Source organism: Lates calcarifer, linkage group LG11, assembly GCF_001640805.2.
Source record: "Lates calcarifer isolate ASB-BC8 linkage group LG11, TLL_Latcal_v3, whole genome shotgun sequence".
Lineage (NCBI taxonomy): Eukaryota > Metazoa > Chordata > Actinopteri > Centropomidae > Lates > Lates calcarifer.
Genome location: NC_066843.1, coordinates 10198100 through 10212713, shown reverse-complemented (window position 1 = coordinate 10212713; position 14614 = coordinate 10198100). Strand labels below are relative to the sequence as shown.

General features: G+C 40.0%; 4 protein-coding genes across 7 annotated transcripts in view; 3 read left to right on the top strand and 1 right to left on the bottom strand.

Moving 5' to 3' along the window:
- Positions 1 to 14614, bottom strand: part of pam16 (presequence translocase associated motor 16) — a 359227-nt gene that overhangs the window by 181352 nt on the left and 163261 nt on the right. The gene's annotated exons all lie outside the window — the stretch shown is intronic.
- LOC108886146 (cytochrome P450 2K1) lies at positions 20 to 3601 on the top strand. The gene is made up of 9 exons (XM_018680830.2): positions 20 to 582; positions 704 to 866; positions 1067 to 1216; positions 1433 to 1593; positions 1693 to 1872; positions 1958 to 2099; positions 2338 to 2522; positions 2640 to 2781; positions 2879 to 3601. The coding sequence occupies exons 1-9, from the start codon at positions 379 to 381 to the stop codon at positions 3064 to 3066; spliced, it is 1515 nt and encodes a 504-aa protein (XP_018536346.1). The 5' UTR covers positions 20 to 378; the 3' UTR covers positions 3067 to 3601.
- LOC108886143 (cytochrome P450 2K1) lies at positions 5418 to 10262 on the top strand. Of its 2 annotated transcripts, XM_051074147.1 has the most exons (10): positions 5418 to 5655; positions 6531 to 6763; positions 6895 to 7057; positions 7138 to 7287; positions 7750 to 7910; positions 8057 to 8236; positions 8321 to 8462; positions 8573 to 8757; positions 8870 to 9011; positions 9094 to 10262. In XM_051074147.1, the coding sequence occupies exons 4-10, from the start codon at positions 7173 to 7175 to the stop codon at positions 9279 to 9281; spliced, it is 1113 nt and encodes a 370-aa protein (XP_050930104.1). In that variant the 5' UTR covers positions 5418 to 5655; positions 6531 to 6763; positions 6895 to 7057; positions 7138 to 7172; the 3' UTR covers positions 9282 to 10262. The 2 variants fall into 2 exon arrangements, with proteins under 2 accessions (XP_050930104.1, XP_018536339.1); XM_018680823.2 differs by lacking the exon at positions 5418 to 5655 and having other exon boundaries at positions 6321 to 6763.
- On the top strand, positions 10386 to 14553 carry LOC108886142 (cytochrome P450 2K1). 3 transcript variants are annotated; one of them, XM_051074142.1, is made up of 10 exons: positions 10386 to 10513; positions 10788 to 10890; positions 11103 to 11262; positions 11441 to 11590; positions 11716 to 11876; positions 12366 to 12545; positions 12793 to 12934; positions 13229 to 13410; positions 13596 to 13737; positions 13807 to 14553. In XM_051074142.1, the coding sequence occupies exons 3-10, from the start codon at positions 11154 to 11156 to the stop codon at positions 13992 to 13994; spliced, it is 1254 nt and encodes a 417-aa protein (XP_050930099.1). In that variant the 5' UTR covers positions 10386 to 10513; positions 10788 to 10890; positions 11103 to 11153; the 3' UTR covers positions 13995 to 14553. The 3 variants fall into 3 exon arrangements, with proteins under 3 accessions (XP_050930099.1, XP_050930098.1, XP_018536337.1); XM_018680821.2 differs by lacking the exon at positions 10386 to 10513 and having other exon boundaries at positions 10604 to 10890; XM_051074141.1 differs by lacking the exons at positions 10386 to 10513; positions 13596 to 13737 and having other exon boundaries at positions 10602 to 10890; positions 13807 to 14414.

Here is a 14614-nt window from a genome sequence, read left to right as displayed (position 1 = left end):
TATTAGGTCAAAGAAATACTGGGCCTTGGAGACACCAACACAGTGTATTGGTCTGCAGCAGAACACTTGCATCTGTCAGGATCTGTCATCTGTCACTCACATTTTAATCTGCAACCTGTATCTGGAGTCAGTAAATATGCGGCTCTTCTATGCAGGGCTTCAGTTGAATGTAAATGTAGGAGTAACACCCTGAAAAACAAGACTGCCACACCTTTGAGATGTGTCTCTCACATGTGTGTAAGCAGAGCCCAGAAGGGCGGGAAGATAATTAGTAACCCTATACCTGCAGTGACATTCCAGGTGATAATCTGAGCAAAAACAGTGCTGAGTGTTACTTGTTAGCTCAGTCAGAGGAGAACAACAACAACAGCAGAACAAATGGCCCTCTTGGACAATTTCCTTTTCTTCCTCTTCCCCAGTCCCACCACCCTGTTGGGGGCTGTCGCCATCCTGCTCGTCCTTTACCTCATCTCCAGCAGCTTCGCCTCTGAGGGAAAGGAACCCCCGGGACCGAGGCCTCTGCCGCTACTTGGCAACCTATTACAGCTTGATCTCAAGAGACCCTACAAAACCCTATGTGAGGTAAGTTTAACACTCCTAATCCAAAACAAAGTCATTTGGTAGCATGTCGTTACTAATCTAAATGTCCTTTAATGTAATGTTTTTACATGACCTCTGACATATGTGACGCATTTTTTTTTAGCTTTCAAAGAAGTATGGGCCTGTATTTACAGTGTACTTTGGAACCAATAAAGTGGTGGTCCTGGCTGGATACAAGGCAGTTAAAGAGGCTCTGGTCACCTATGCAGAAGAGTTTGGAGACCGAGACATTGCCCCTATATTTTATGATACTAATCAAGGTCATGGTATGACCCTCCTCTACAAAACCTTTAATATATTTTATATACTTTATCAGAACAAAAATCACTAAGGAAATTATTTGTGTCATCTATTTGATATTACATTCTCAGTGTTCAACCTTTTAATATCTAGTTTGTTAAATTCAGGAGAATCACTGATGAGTATAACATGTTTACAGATTTCTTTTAATTTGGATGTTTAACAGGAATTCTGTTTGCAAATGGAGACTCGTGGAAAGAGATGAGACGTTTTGCCCTCACCACCCTGAGGGATTTTGGAATGGGAAAAAGAATGGCTGAGGAGAAAATCATAGAGGAATGCCGGTATTTGATCCAGATGTTTGAAGAGCACAAAGGTATGGGATTAATAGAAATCACAGCAGGGTGTTATACAAAAATAACAAATGAGGTGCATGTGAGGAAGTGTTATGTTCCATATCAGGAAACTTTATGTAATGACTAATTACCATATATTGTTTTAATAGTAGTAAGGTGAAATTGTTGACCATAACTTACATATGACTCAGTGCAACATTTTTACATTTTTCCCTGTTGTTGTTGTCTTTTAAAAGGGAAACCGTTCGATACAGCATGTCCAATGAATTATGCAACATCCAATATTATCTCCTCTATTGTGTACGGAAGCAGATTTGATTACAATGACCCCCGGTTCAAAAACCTGGTGAGAAGAGCAAATGAGACCATACGCATTACAGGCTCTGCATCAATCCGGGTAAGCTTCCTGTCTGCTGTTTAAACTGCTGCTAAATCTACCCAGGGTTGTTGTTTGGTGCACTCTGTCTTAAATTTTTTTTTTACTGTTGTGTTGCAGCTTTACAACATGTTTCCCAGGCTGGTCAGCTGGATAAAAAACCGGCAGCTGATATTGAAAAATGTTGAAATGACTGTCAGGGACGTGAAGGATTTAATCAAGCAGCTGAAAGAGACACTGAACCCTCATACGTGCAGGGGGCTCGTGGACTGTTTTCTGATTCGGAAGCAGAAAGAGGAGGTAAGACAACATCTTTCAAGTCTTGTCATAGAACAGCAATGTCGCATACAGCTAATTTATAATACGTGGGTGCTCTTTCTCTTAGGACTCTTGTGTAATAGACACTCACTACAACGAGAAAAACTTGATTTTCACAGTAACAAACCTGTTTGCTGCTGGTACTGATACAACAGCAACTACACTGAGATGGGGCCTGCTGCTTATGGCCAAATATCCACATATACAGGGTAAGGATGTTCTGTCCTTGTTGTGGTGCATTTATGTTTTAACCTGTGGGTGCCCTTAAATACCTGACAAAGATGAGAGGAAGTGATGCTTTTCATTTGGAAAATATAAAAATAGAAATCACACCTAAAGTCAAGGTTTTCATATCTGTCTTGTTATTTGTTCAGGATATTTACTTCAGTTTTGGATTGTGTTTTAAGGGCAGATAGTCTTTTGATGTAGCTTGTTTTGTGACCCCAGACCAGGTCTGGGAGGAGCTGAGCAGGGTGATAGGAAGCCGTCAGGTCCGTGTTGATGACCGTAAAAATCTGCCCTACACCGACGCTGTCATCCACGAGACACAGAGACTCGCCAACATCGTGCCCATGTCTATTCCTCACAAAACCAGCCGTGACGTCACCTTCCAGGGCTACTTTATCAAAGAGGTCAGTTTCTCACATCAGTCCAAATCCACACTAATTTGTTGGATATGTTCCTCCATCTCTGAAAACTCTGAAAACTGTGCTCTTGCTCTGAGACCTGCTTTCTTCTTTTGCCCCCAGGGAACTACTGTGTTTCCTCTTCTCACTTCTGTCCTGTATGATGAGAGCGAGTGGGAGAGCCCGCACACTTTCAACCCTTCCCACTTCCTGGATAAGGAGGGTAAATTCATCAGGAGAGATGCCTTCATGCCCTTTTCTGCAGGTATAACGACCTTGTCAGTTTTTTTGCTCTTCACCTGCTTGGAGCTAATTTACAACTGAAGAGACACACAACTCTCTGTAACTCTTTGTTCTTCCAGGTCGCAGAGTGTGTCTTGGAGAGAGTCTGGCAAAGATGGAGCTCTTCCTCTTCTTCACCAATCTGCTCCAGCGCTTTCGCTTCACTCCTCCACCCGGAGTTGCAGAGGATGAACTGGATCTGACAGCAGCTGTGGGCTTCACCCTCCCCCCTTCGCCTCATGAGCTGTGTGCTGTCAGTCGCCAATGAGGGAAACAGCCAGAGCATGGCATTATGACTGCCTGGGTCAACGGCGTGAATATTGTTTTACTCACTCACACACGGGGCAGTGGCTTTATGTTTTTTTTTGACCGTGCACCATTGCATTGCATGCTGAGCAGCCAGCAGATGCCCCCAGCCTCAAGATCAACATCAATGAACAAAGGCAGAAGACAACTGGGAGACAGAGGATCCATGTGATGGTCCATTTCAGTCAGCAAGTGACCTGAGATGGAAATGGTGGGGGCCCTGACTAGCCTACATGTTTGTAATTTGTTGACACTAGTTTACACAGCTTAATAGAACTTGGGTGTACATATACTTCTATAGTAAGAGGCTGCTTCTCACTGGCTGTAGATATATTTCGCAAAATAATATACTTTGGTTTTGTACATTGCAATTTGCCAAAAATTATTTACCAGCAAATTGTAGAAATGTATTTACCGTGAATTAATTTTCAGCTTTTATTTTGGTCTCTGTGTTTTTACTTTGTGATAACATGAATAAACACATTTTTTAAACTTTACATACTCGTCCTGTCAACATTTTCAAACGGAAAGAGAGTAAATAAATTATGCAAAGGATTTCATAAAGGGAAAATATATTTACAAAGACAAATTATAATTTTGTCAGTTGACAAAATGAGCTTTTCTCCTCAGTTGACCCTGAACCCAAAGGCCTCTTCATTCTGGGTAGTGAGCTGCATAACAATGGAGTGAATAAGGCACATTAAATCTGCTCCTGACCATGTTTGGTTGAAAAAATAACATAGCAGAGCTGTAAAAGAGTAGATTCTAGGGATTATGTGCCAAAATAAATACATTTACCTGATTAAATTGGAGAAGCTGATTGTTACACATGCTACATGGTTCCTTTAAACGGGCAGCAGTTTTACACCGACCACTCTTAAGGCTGGTGTTTAGTTATTACAGCACAGTTTATCTGGGTCAGACATTGTGTTTGCATTACCAAAATGTGTCAGTACTTGTAAGTGTGTGAGGGGGTAGAGCACAGAGATTTACTTGTCTGATGTGCAAAAGCTGCTTGTCCAGTTTCTTTAATGCCTCTGTTCATCTATGCACACAAAGAATATATTAAGTTTCTGTTATTGTTTTGCTTTTGAGAAGGTGGTGAGAAAGGGGAGTGCCTAGCACCACTGCCACACATACCTTCAGCACAGATTCAGATTACTAAGCTACGAGCTGGGGTCGAATCTGAAGTTGGCTCTCTGCCTAAAAGGTGGATCTGGATCACATATTTGAAAAACCTGCTATAATATTAGTCTCATCTGCGTCTTGAGTGAAAGGAATCAACAGCCTATGATGAGGCTGCTACTCTGGGAAAAGTCAGGGAATTTATTTTAATGCTTTAGAATGAGAAATGATGAGTGCATCTCTCTCTTTATTGTGACCATATAGTAACAACAACAACAAAAATAATAATGATAATTAGAGGAAGAAGAATAACTATCTAAGTATAGACGACTACTGATACATATTTCAACAAAAACTTTACATACTTTATATGCACCTATGGGGATGTGAATGGCCTGATTGTACAGTTCATGGTGAGGCCTTCACATAAAAATGTGGATCCTCCTACTATGTGATACTTTGACCTGCAGAGACAGGTACTGCTGCATTTTTTGGGTCTGGTTTCTAGCTCGTTTCAAATTTTGTTGAACAGAAAATGTAATGTGACCAAACTTCAATATCTCAGTTTATTAGAGAACAAAAGACCACGGGGTCTCCCGTCCCTTCACACCACGGAGGAGCGCTTTTATGTTTTCAGGTTGGTGGTCCGTCTGTCCATCTGTCCCATTTTTGTGAATGCGACATCACAGGAATGCCTCAATGGGGATTTCTTGGCACACATTTTTGCTTGAACTCAAGGATGAACTGATTATGCTTTGGTAGTCAAAGGTCAAAGGTCACTGTGACTCCACAAAGCACAATAGCTCAAGAATTCATAAGCTAATTATGACAGCAATTAACACAAATGTGTAGTAGGATAAAATTATGGAGTGACGACATTTTACATCTAAACACTCAAAGGTCAACTGACTGGTTGACCTTTGACCCGGTGGGGAGTAACATTAGTTTAAAAGTCGGTGAAAAGCAAATTCAGAGATTTGTCTCTAAACACATTATTTATATTAGAAAATAGTTCCTTAAAACTAGTGTAAAGACTGTAACCTATTAGTAACCTAATAGTTTTCCATCAGTTTCATTCTCAATTTTATGGTCTGAAACGGTGGCTCGATGACGTACTGGACCCACCAGTCAGCATAACCCCGCCCCTAACACTGTGACCATTATAAATACCAACGCTGCATTGGCATCAGTGCTCGTTACAGTTGACCATCACAGTCCTACTGGCAGCTAGCAGTGCCGTCGTCCCGCCAATACATCTTCCCTGGACGCCAGAGTTTGCAGAACAGCTCGGTCATCTTTATTGTATTTATTTATTTACATTTTCAAAGGCAGTGAGAGGAGGTGGATTCGGTTTGTGTACAGCCACACCGATTCAGAGCTGAGGAACGCCACCAACACCCGTCTCTGCACTGACCGTCTCACTCCGGTTAGTTTTACAAAATTTATCGGAGACAACGGAAATTCACCCATAATCCTCTTGTCACTTTTGAATGAGGCCTTCCAGGGCTACTTTATCAAAGCCAGTTGCTAACATCAATCTGAATCCACACAAACAAATAGGTATTAATGGAGTCATGAATTACATACATAATACATGAATTCTGTCACTTGTCCATCACTTTAGTCAGATTGTCAGATTTGCTACTACTGTTGATACATTAAAGATTTATCATTTAGAAATGAATAAGAAAGATTTCAGTTTACTCCTATCAGAATGTATGTATTCATGTAAATATTTTTGCTTATGACTGGTATGCAGTACAGCTTGGTCTCTATCTTAAACAAGACAGTAAAACTTGTTTTGCCTGCGGCTGGTAGAAAAATCCTGAGGTAAGGATATGAAGCAGACTGAAGTCACAGCTGATAGTGAGCAGTGAGCGTTGCAGCAGAGTTTAAATATCACATAACCAAAACATAACTTGTTTTTTTTTATGGCCCCAAAGCATATCACAACAACTTTATCTATCTTCTCATTGCACAGTTTTTAAGAGTCCACTGCTGCTCTCCTCGTTTTCTGGAGCCTACATTTTCCACAAATTGCCATTGTATTGCTTTATCATGAGTGACATTGATGAGATCTGTGATTGGCTAACTGGTCTGCTTGTCAGTCATGGTGCGAAAGGTGAAGCCTGTATATTGGTTAGTGTGACTCACATTGTGATTGGTGAGGGCCCTTTAAAGAAGGAGGGAACCTGATCTACAACCCTGCCCTGTAAATCTCATCAAAACTGTCAACAAACCAGGAAGCCTGAACTCTCTGTGAGGACAGCTGCTCAGTTATTAACTTTGTGTTTCTGAAAGGAGTCAGACAAAGCTTCCACTTGAGTATAGCATAATGCTGGAAGAGCTTCTTCCAGTCCTCCACTTCATACTCCCTGTTGGGGGCCATTGTGGGGCTTCTGGTCCTCCACCTGCTCTTCTCCAAGCTCAGATCCCAAGAAAATCAGAGGGAGCCTCCAGGACCTAAACCTCTACCCCTGCTTGGTAACCTGCTTCAGTTGGATCTCAGGAGACTCGACAGGGCTCTTTTTGATGTGAGAAATGTCTTGTCTATCAGAAACAATATGATTTATTCCTTTGCTGTGATAGAAGACTGTTTTTGATTTAGAAGTCATATTACTTACGTGACTGTGCATCTTTCTTTTACTTACCTGGATGTTTCTAGCTGTCCAAAACATATGGACCAGTGTTCACAGTCTACTTTGGATTTAAGAAGGTGGTGGTCCTGGCAGGATACAGGACAGTCAAACAGGCTCTGGTTAACCATGCTGAAGAGTTTGGAGACAGAGAGATCACTCCCATATTCTATGATTTCACCGAAGGACATGGTAAGAAAATGTCCTCTGAGTTTTTTTTCTGTATATTGTTTTTGTTAGTGTTTAAACAAGTCAACTGCTTTTGTTTCCAGGTATAATATTTTCTAATGGCGACTCATGGAAAGAAATGAGGCGCTTTGCTCTAACTACGCTGAGAGATTTTGGGATGGGCAAGAGGATTAGTGAGGGGAAAATCATTGAGGAATGTCACCACCTGATTGAAGAATTTGAAAAACATGAAGGTAACAGGATCTCCTCTAAAGCTCTGCACAGATTCATATGCACACCAAAGAAATCACTGAGCAGTATTTGATAAAACAAATCTAAATTCTCATAATCTACTCTAGCTCTTTTTTAAATGTATATACCAGTATTTGTTACTGGTGTTTGATAATATCTTTTGGAGTTTTGAATATCACATGTGCATCATTTTGTACAATGAACAATACATGTGTTATCGTTTTAAGATAACGCTTTAGCTTGGGGTTTCTAACACTGTGCCATAATAATCATATCTTAGTTAGAGTAAATAACCCTACAGTAGTATAAACGCTGAGTCTAAACAACCCAGTGGTTTCAGGTAAAGTTAACCTGCTATCGTGTCAGTGCTATTTTGTGCCAGACTGGGTCAATTGCACACCACTCGTTTTAATTTATAGCAGTCCCTTGAATAATATACACGTTCTTTCTTTCTCTCATCTCAGGTAAAGCCTTCAACAACACCCAGACAATTTGTTATGCAGCTTCAAATATTATATCAGCTCTCATGTTTGGGAAGAGGTTTGAATACAAAGATCCTGACCTCCAAACTATGGTGGAAAGAGACCACAAGTCCATCCATCTGACGGGATCAGTCTCCATCCTGGTACAGTGGAGTGACTTAATGATTACAAGGGAATTTCACATTGCCCTGCATATTAAAGACTTAACCTGTGGCTTAAAAGGTGGAATATACATTGTTGCTGTTAAATCCTACAATAATTACATGGTTTGTATTGTGCGCTGTTACAGATGTACAACTTCTTCCCTTGGCTGGGACCTTGTCTTAAAAACTGGAGGGATTTGAAGAGGTTTGTGGAGGAGAGTAAGGCAGACTTGAGACGGATAATAGCAGGTCTGAAGGAGACTCTGAACCCTGAGATGTGTAGATGCTTTGTTGATGCATTCCTGACCCGTAAGCAAAATCTGGAGGTGAGGTGTCCAACTCCATTGAATCCACTCCTAATACTGATCAAACATAAGTGTAATCCCCATTTTCTGTCTGTTATGTTATAGGAGTCTGGAACTAAGGATTCACTCTACCATGATGACAACCTGATGTACAGTGTGGGAAATTTGTTTGCAGCTGGAACTGATACCACAGCAGTTACACTTCAGTGGTGTCTACTTTTCATGGCCAAGTACCCTCACATTCAAGGTGCAAGAGTATATCCACAGACTCAGATCAGTTTACAGTGCTCGCATAAAATTGGGTTTAAACAGCATCACATATTTGTTAGATTTGATCTCAATTCCATGTGCATCCAGACCAAGTCCAGGAGGAGCTGAGCAGGGTGGTCGGAAGCCGTCAGGTTTGTGTAGAGGACAGGAAGAGCTTGCCGTACACTGACGCTGTCATCCATGAGACACAGAGACTCGCCAACATCGTCCCCATGGCGATTCCTCACAGCACCAGCCGAGACGTCACCTTACAGAACTACTTTATCAAAAAGGTTTCTCACATCAGTCCAAGTCCGCACAAATTAAAGTTTTTGTTGGATATGTTCCTCCATCTCTGAAAACTGTGCTCTTGCTCTGAGACCTGCTTTCTCCTTTTGCCCCCAGGGAACTACTGTGTTTCCTCTTCTCACTTCTGTCCTGTATGATGAGAGCGAGTGGGAGAGCCCGCACACTTTCAACCCTTCCCACTTCCTGGATAAGGCGGGTAAATTCATCAGGAGAGATGCCTTCATGCCCTTTTCTGCAGGTATAAGAACTGATATCAACTACAGGTGTGGCTGTACATGCATGATCATGTTCAATTCAACCACAGCTCTTTGTTCTTCCAGGTCGCAGGGCCTGCCTCGGAGAGAGTCTGGCCAGAATGGAGCTCTTCCTCTTCTTCACCTCCCTCCTTCAGCGCTTCCGTTTCACTCCTCCACCTGGAGTTACGGAGGATGAACTGGATATTACACCAGTTGTGGGCTTCACCCTCACCCCTTCACCTCATGAGCTATGTGCTGTCAGTCGCCAATGAAGATGACAGCTGGACCTTATTGTGTTTTGTTTTTATACCATGGTGAAAGTGGGAACTGAAAAAACAAACCTCTCTGGCTGACACTCAAAACCGCATACACAGGATTTCACACCAATCTAATCTGCAAAGACGAGAACAATATGTTGACAAGGTTACACAACAAAAACAAACTTGTGACATTGCGGAACAGTGTTTCTATATTTTTCTTCAACAAATTTTATTGATTTTCCATTAAACCCATCATACATTTGTTTGTAGCATATATTTGAAATAAAAGTGTATACAAGCGTAGGATAGCTGCATTATTCAAACTATTACAACTGTGAAAGATAGCATTTAAGGGTAAATCTGATCACATTACAGGAAAGGGATAGTTTCTATAATCCTCAATCTAATCCTCCTCTCAAGGGCAGAGTGTGGCTTGACAGTTTTGTGTACTGTAGTTAACTGATATAATAATAAATTAAACTTTTTTTAACAAGATGTTAAACTCTTTTATAATTTACAGTTTGTGAGTGTGACTTTTAAAAATAAAAGTTTGACGATAACACATTTAAGAATTATAGTCTCAAAGTTTCATGTTTGATCCATTGTGATTGAGAAAATAAAATAAAAATCAGGAATGAACCTGTGATTTTCTACACTGGCAAGAAAAGTTATGTGAACACATTGGTTGGCTGCATAAATTGATCATAAAATGTGATCTGATGTTCTTAAAATAGTATAGATTGTGGAGCTTGTCACTTAAAGCAACACACTGAGTCTGTTTCATGTGCAGAAAGCAAAGGCTGTACCTTAATCTTAATGTACAGAAAACATCAATTGCTTAACTGGAGCTCTGACTGTGTAGTCTCACTCACTGAACTGAAACCTGGCCAAAAGGCGTATGTCCCCCATGATCCCTGGCTTCCAGGATACTGCTGTTATACTGATATTTTCTAAGATGAACAATGTTTTTTATTAAAACTATTTGGTCTTTTTCATTGATCTACAGTTCTCATTACTCTTGAACTTGCTGGGCCTGATTCCAGCAGTTAAAGCCAGTGAGTATCACTCAGTTATACACCCCTCCCCTGACATCTACCTGCTCACCAAAATAAATTACACAGTTAAAAACAAGCATTAGTGCTCAGAGTGGGAATGAAAGAAGAATCATTCTCCCTATTACAAGTCTGTGTACCATTACAAAAGGATTTTGTTTGATTTGTTTGATTTGAAGATGTTATTTTAAGGTGAGCTAGTTGCATAATGTTGCTTTAACTTAAAAGGTTGTAGTGTGTTGCCATGCCTATCTTTTAATACAAGCAATAGCTGACAGTGGTACATGGGTGCAAAGTTCACCTCTAAGTTGTAGGCTACAATAACCAGATGGAACCCAGAGACTAAGGAGAAGGAGCTCACAAGTCTTCTGGCTTCAATGGAGGATATTTTCCTGCAGTCCACCAGTACAGCCACTCTACTGGGCACATTTGTGATCCTACTTCTGCTCTTTCTATTCTTCCCCAGCTTCAGCCCCCTGAAAAAGGAGCCTCCAGGACCCAGGCCACTGCCTCTGCTGGGCAATTTCCTACAGTTTGATTCTAAGTCACCTCACAACACGCTGTATGAGGTAAGTAAATGGCATATAAAGTGTGATTGCCAAAGGAAACATTAACGTGAATTATGGGGAGCAACAATGGGAAGAAATCATGTGAATATTTTGACAGAAAGTTACAAAAAAATCTATCAACAGATGCATAACAGTACATTTACAGGTAGATGGATGTTTGATGTTTGTATAATCTTTCAGTTTTAAAGGGTTTATTTATTCATACATTTAAGCTCTCCAAAAAGTATGGACCAGTATTCACAGTCTACTTTGGACCCAAAAAAATGGTGGTGCTGGCAGGGTACAAGACGATCAAACAGGCTCTGATCAACCATGACGCATTTCAAGGGAAAGAACCTTTGCCAATCATCAATGACCTGAAATTAACACATGGTGAGGAACAACAAAAAATATGCTAATTTTGTATTTTTTTTAAATTGTATTACATATATTTTGTTTTTACCCTATTTCCTTTTTTTATTTTATTGTCTTGAGCTACTTGAAAACTATGCTCCTTTACCTACAACAACATTGAAAACAACAAGAAAAACTAAATCTCTGTCATCTCCAGGAATTGTTTTTAATGATGGAGACTCATGGAAAGAGATGAGGCATTTTGCACTAACTACCCTGAAATACTTTGGAATGGGAAAAAGAGCAAATGAAGAGAAAATTATAGAGGAGAGTCAATACCTGATTAATATATTTAAAGAAAAGGAAGGTAATAAACCTTTTACCCAAGAACTTCAGTTTTATATATATCTATTATGTATTATACTATGACATATCCAAAATTTTTTGCTGTTAGGGTTTGAGCCAATGAAAAACACTTTTTTTTTCTCTCAGGGAAAGCCTTTGACACGTCCCAGCCATTGAGCTATGCTGTCTCTAATATCATCAGTTCTATTGTCTATGGAAACAGATTTGAATATGATGACCAAGAGTTCAGATCTATGGTGCACCGAGCTAGTAAGAACACTCAACTCATGGGTTCTCCTTCAATACAGGTATTGCACTGCATTATGTAGTAATATTCCACATATAGTAACAACTCATTTACCACTCTCCCACCTCCTTCCCCATGGCTGTTTGTGTCACTTATCTACAAGAAACACAAACTCAAGTAAGAGCACTCACTAACTGGTGTAGATATAAATTTGTCAATGATTACAATGTCCAGCTCTCTCTGTTGAACAGGGTAAAAGGTCAGCTCTCAAATCCAGATCGCTTTGGAAGTCAGACATTGAGGTTGCCAGTATTCTGCTAGTTGAGAATATTTCAGGTTTTCTGATTCTTAACTCCCAGCTGGACTGGGAGAGTTAGGTTATGCACTAGCAACAAGATGTTGCAGGATCAGAAAATACCATCACCTCTGTTGAAAGAAATTAGGTCATTTCCAGTAATCCAGGTGACTTCCTAGCCAAACTGTTCTATAAAATGTATAACCACTGTCTGCTCTTATGTAAGTAATTAATGTGAATTTGTTTGTTTGACAGTTATACAACAGCTTTCCAAGGTTGTTCGGTTGGCTTGGAGCCCGAAAGCAACTGATGGAGAGTGCATTTGCAAATAGAAAACAGATAACACAACTGATCAAGGGTTTACAGGAGACCCTTAATCCACAAATGTGCAGAGGTTTGGTGGATTCCTTTCTGGCCCGCAAGATGCAGCTTGAGGTATAAATATAATTGTTTCTTGGGGTATGGGAGGAAAACTATTTGGCCATCCAATTTTTTGTCCATTAAATATTAATTTGTGTATTAAATGTATGTAACATCAAAAATATTACATACATAACATATAGGTTTTTTTTGGTGAAGAGAAAATTGCTGAATTACCCAAGCAAAAGCTGCCTGTGGTTGTTGAATATAAAACTACTGAAAAGAAATTGTATCACTGACACTTATTTTCAATACTTTTAAGGCATCTGGAATTATGAATTCTCACTATCACAAAAACAACCTACAGCTGACTGTTGTCAACCTGTTTACTGCTGGTACTGACACTACGTCATCTACCATAAGATATGGTTTACTGTTCATGGCCAAGTACCCAAAGATACAAGGTAGGAACATAATACACACTTAATTACTGAGGGGTATTTCATGGAGGACTTGCTTATAAACATCTTATTTGATTAGGCTTGGTGTAACTTGAACTGTCATCCTTATTCATCAGGCAGTGAGACAACCACTGGTCTTCAGTGAAGTCAGAGCACTTTAAACAAGATGATACACAGTTAACAGGAAGCTTGTGTTACAGTGCCCCCTTGTGTGGGGTAAAAAAAGACAAGCTAACTGGGCAACACTGTTCTCTCATTCACTACAATGTTAATCAGTTTTTACTTACCATCTCTTAGATCAGGTCCAGGAAGAGCTGGACAGGGTGGTAGGAAGTCGCCAGGTCCGAGCAGAGGACAGAAAGAGCCTGCCCTACACTGATGCTGTCATCCATGAAACACAGAGAATGGCCAAAGCTGTGCCTGTACTTGCACGCTGTGCTTCCAGAGACACCACCTTCCAGGGCTACTTCATCAAGAAGGTAAAACAACTGTTAAAAAACACAGTGCTTTGTGGGCTGCTTTCACTGCGAAACTATAGTTTATAGACTTCAGTATTGGTTTGTCAAAAGGAGTGACTTTAATTTATATGTTAAGAATTATTCTGGAACCACGAAAAACCAAAAAATCTAATCTACAATGTGCCACCATTTCCTGTGTATTTTAGGGGACCCCAGTGGTTGTTCTACTGTCATCTGCTCTTCAGGATGAAGATGTCTGGGAAAACACTAACACTTTCAACCCAGGGCATTTTCTGGATAAAAAGGGGAATTTTAGACAGAGGGATGCTTTTCTACCATTCTCTGCAGGTACCTATTTTGTTATTGCAATGAGATGTGAATTCACCTGAAGATGTGACGCTCCTTCATTTGTTTCAGGCTCGAGGACTTGCGTGGGAGAGAGTCTGGCCAGGATGGAGATCTTCCTCTTCTTCACCTCCCTCCTCCAGCACTTTCGTTTCACCCCTCCACCTGGAGTTACAGAGGATGAACTGGATCTGACACCAGTTATGGGCTTCGCCCTCTCCCCTCCACCTCACAAGCTCTGTGCTATCATCAGGGTCTGACAAACATTGACAATGTCAAACAGAAGCCACTATCTCTCACTAAGAAATTTTACAATGATTAATCATTAAGAATGACACGAGTAATAAGATTAACTGCACCTTTGGTAAGCTTCTGCTGTGTAGTCATTATGCTAATCTTACTGTTTGAGATTTATACACAACTTTATTCAATGATAAGGTATCATGGAATGTGTTTTGGTGGAGAACATCTCAATATATTAGCTTCTCACACACTACCTGACACACTGAAATGAGAATGTGATTTGCATCATACCTAGCTCTTTATTATTATTATTATTTTTCGGTTAGTACAGAGGTATGAAAATTAGCAGTCTGTATGCCAGTCCTAGTGATACAAAATAGGTTGATACAAAATAAACAAGAGGAGTTTTAACAAAAAATGATACAATGCCTGGACATCATTTTGTCTAAGTTCATTGTCAATGGTAAAGAAAAATCATGACCATTTTTTTAGGAAAGCATTGTTATCCCTTTAATCTATTGCTGTTTGTAATCTCTTAAAATGTACTTTGGAAATAAATTAATTTAAAAAATGCTACACCATTTGTTAATTGTAAAAAAATGTGTGTCTTAAATATCTGTACTAAAGTGACTCTAAA

What these genes read in the sequence shown, in the direction of transcription:
- LOC108886146 (XM_018680830.2), top strand. Translation starts at nt 379, where the DNA reads ATGGCCCTCTTGGACAATTTCCTTTTCTTCCTCTTCCCCAGTCCCACC. An exon ending in TTCGGAAGCAGAAAGAGGAG is followed by an intron (nt 1,873 to 1,957) that starts GTAAGACAACAT and finishes TCTTTCTCTTAG; the next exon opens with GACTCTTGTGTAATAGACAC. An exon ending in CTTCATGCCCTTTTCTGCAG is followed by an intron (nt 2,782 to 2,878) that starts GTATAACGACCT and finishes TTGTTCTTCCAG; the next exon opens with GTCGCAGAGTGTGTCTTGGA.
- LOC108886143 (XM_051074147.1), top strand. Translation starts at nt 7,173, where the DNA reads ATGAGGCGCTTTGCTCTAACTACGCTGAGAGATTTTGGGATGGGCAAG. An exon ending in CGGGATCAGTCTCCATCCTG is followed by an intron (nt 7,911 to 8,056) that starts GTACAGTGGAGT and finishes GCGCTGTTACAG; the next exon opens with ATGTACAACTTCTTCCCTTG. An exon ending in CTTCATGCCCTTTTCTGCAG is followed by an intron (nt 9,012 to 9,093) that starts GTATAAGAACTG and finishes TTGTTCTTCCAG; the next exon opens with GTCGCAGGGCCTGCCTCGGA.
- LOC108886142 (XM_018680821.2), top strand. Translation starts at nt 10,699, where the DNA reads ATGGAGGATATTTTCCTGCAGTCCACCAGTACAGCCACTCTACTGGGC. An exon ending in TATATTTAAAGAAAAGGAAG is followed by an intron (nt 11,591 to 11,715) that starts GTAATAAACCTT and finishes TTTTTCTCTCAG; the next exon opens with GGAAAGCCTTTGACACGTCC. An exon ending in TTTTCTACCATTCTCTGCAG is followed by an intron (nt 13,738 to 13,806) that starts GTACCTATTTTG and finishes CATTTGTTTCAG; the next exon opens with GCTCGAGGACTTGCGTGGGA.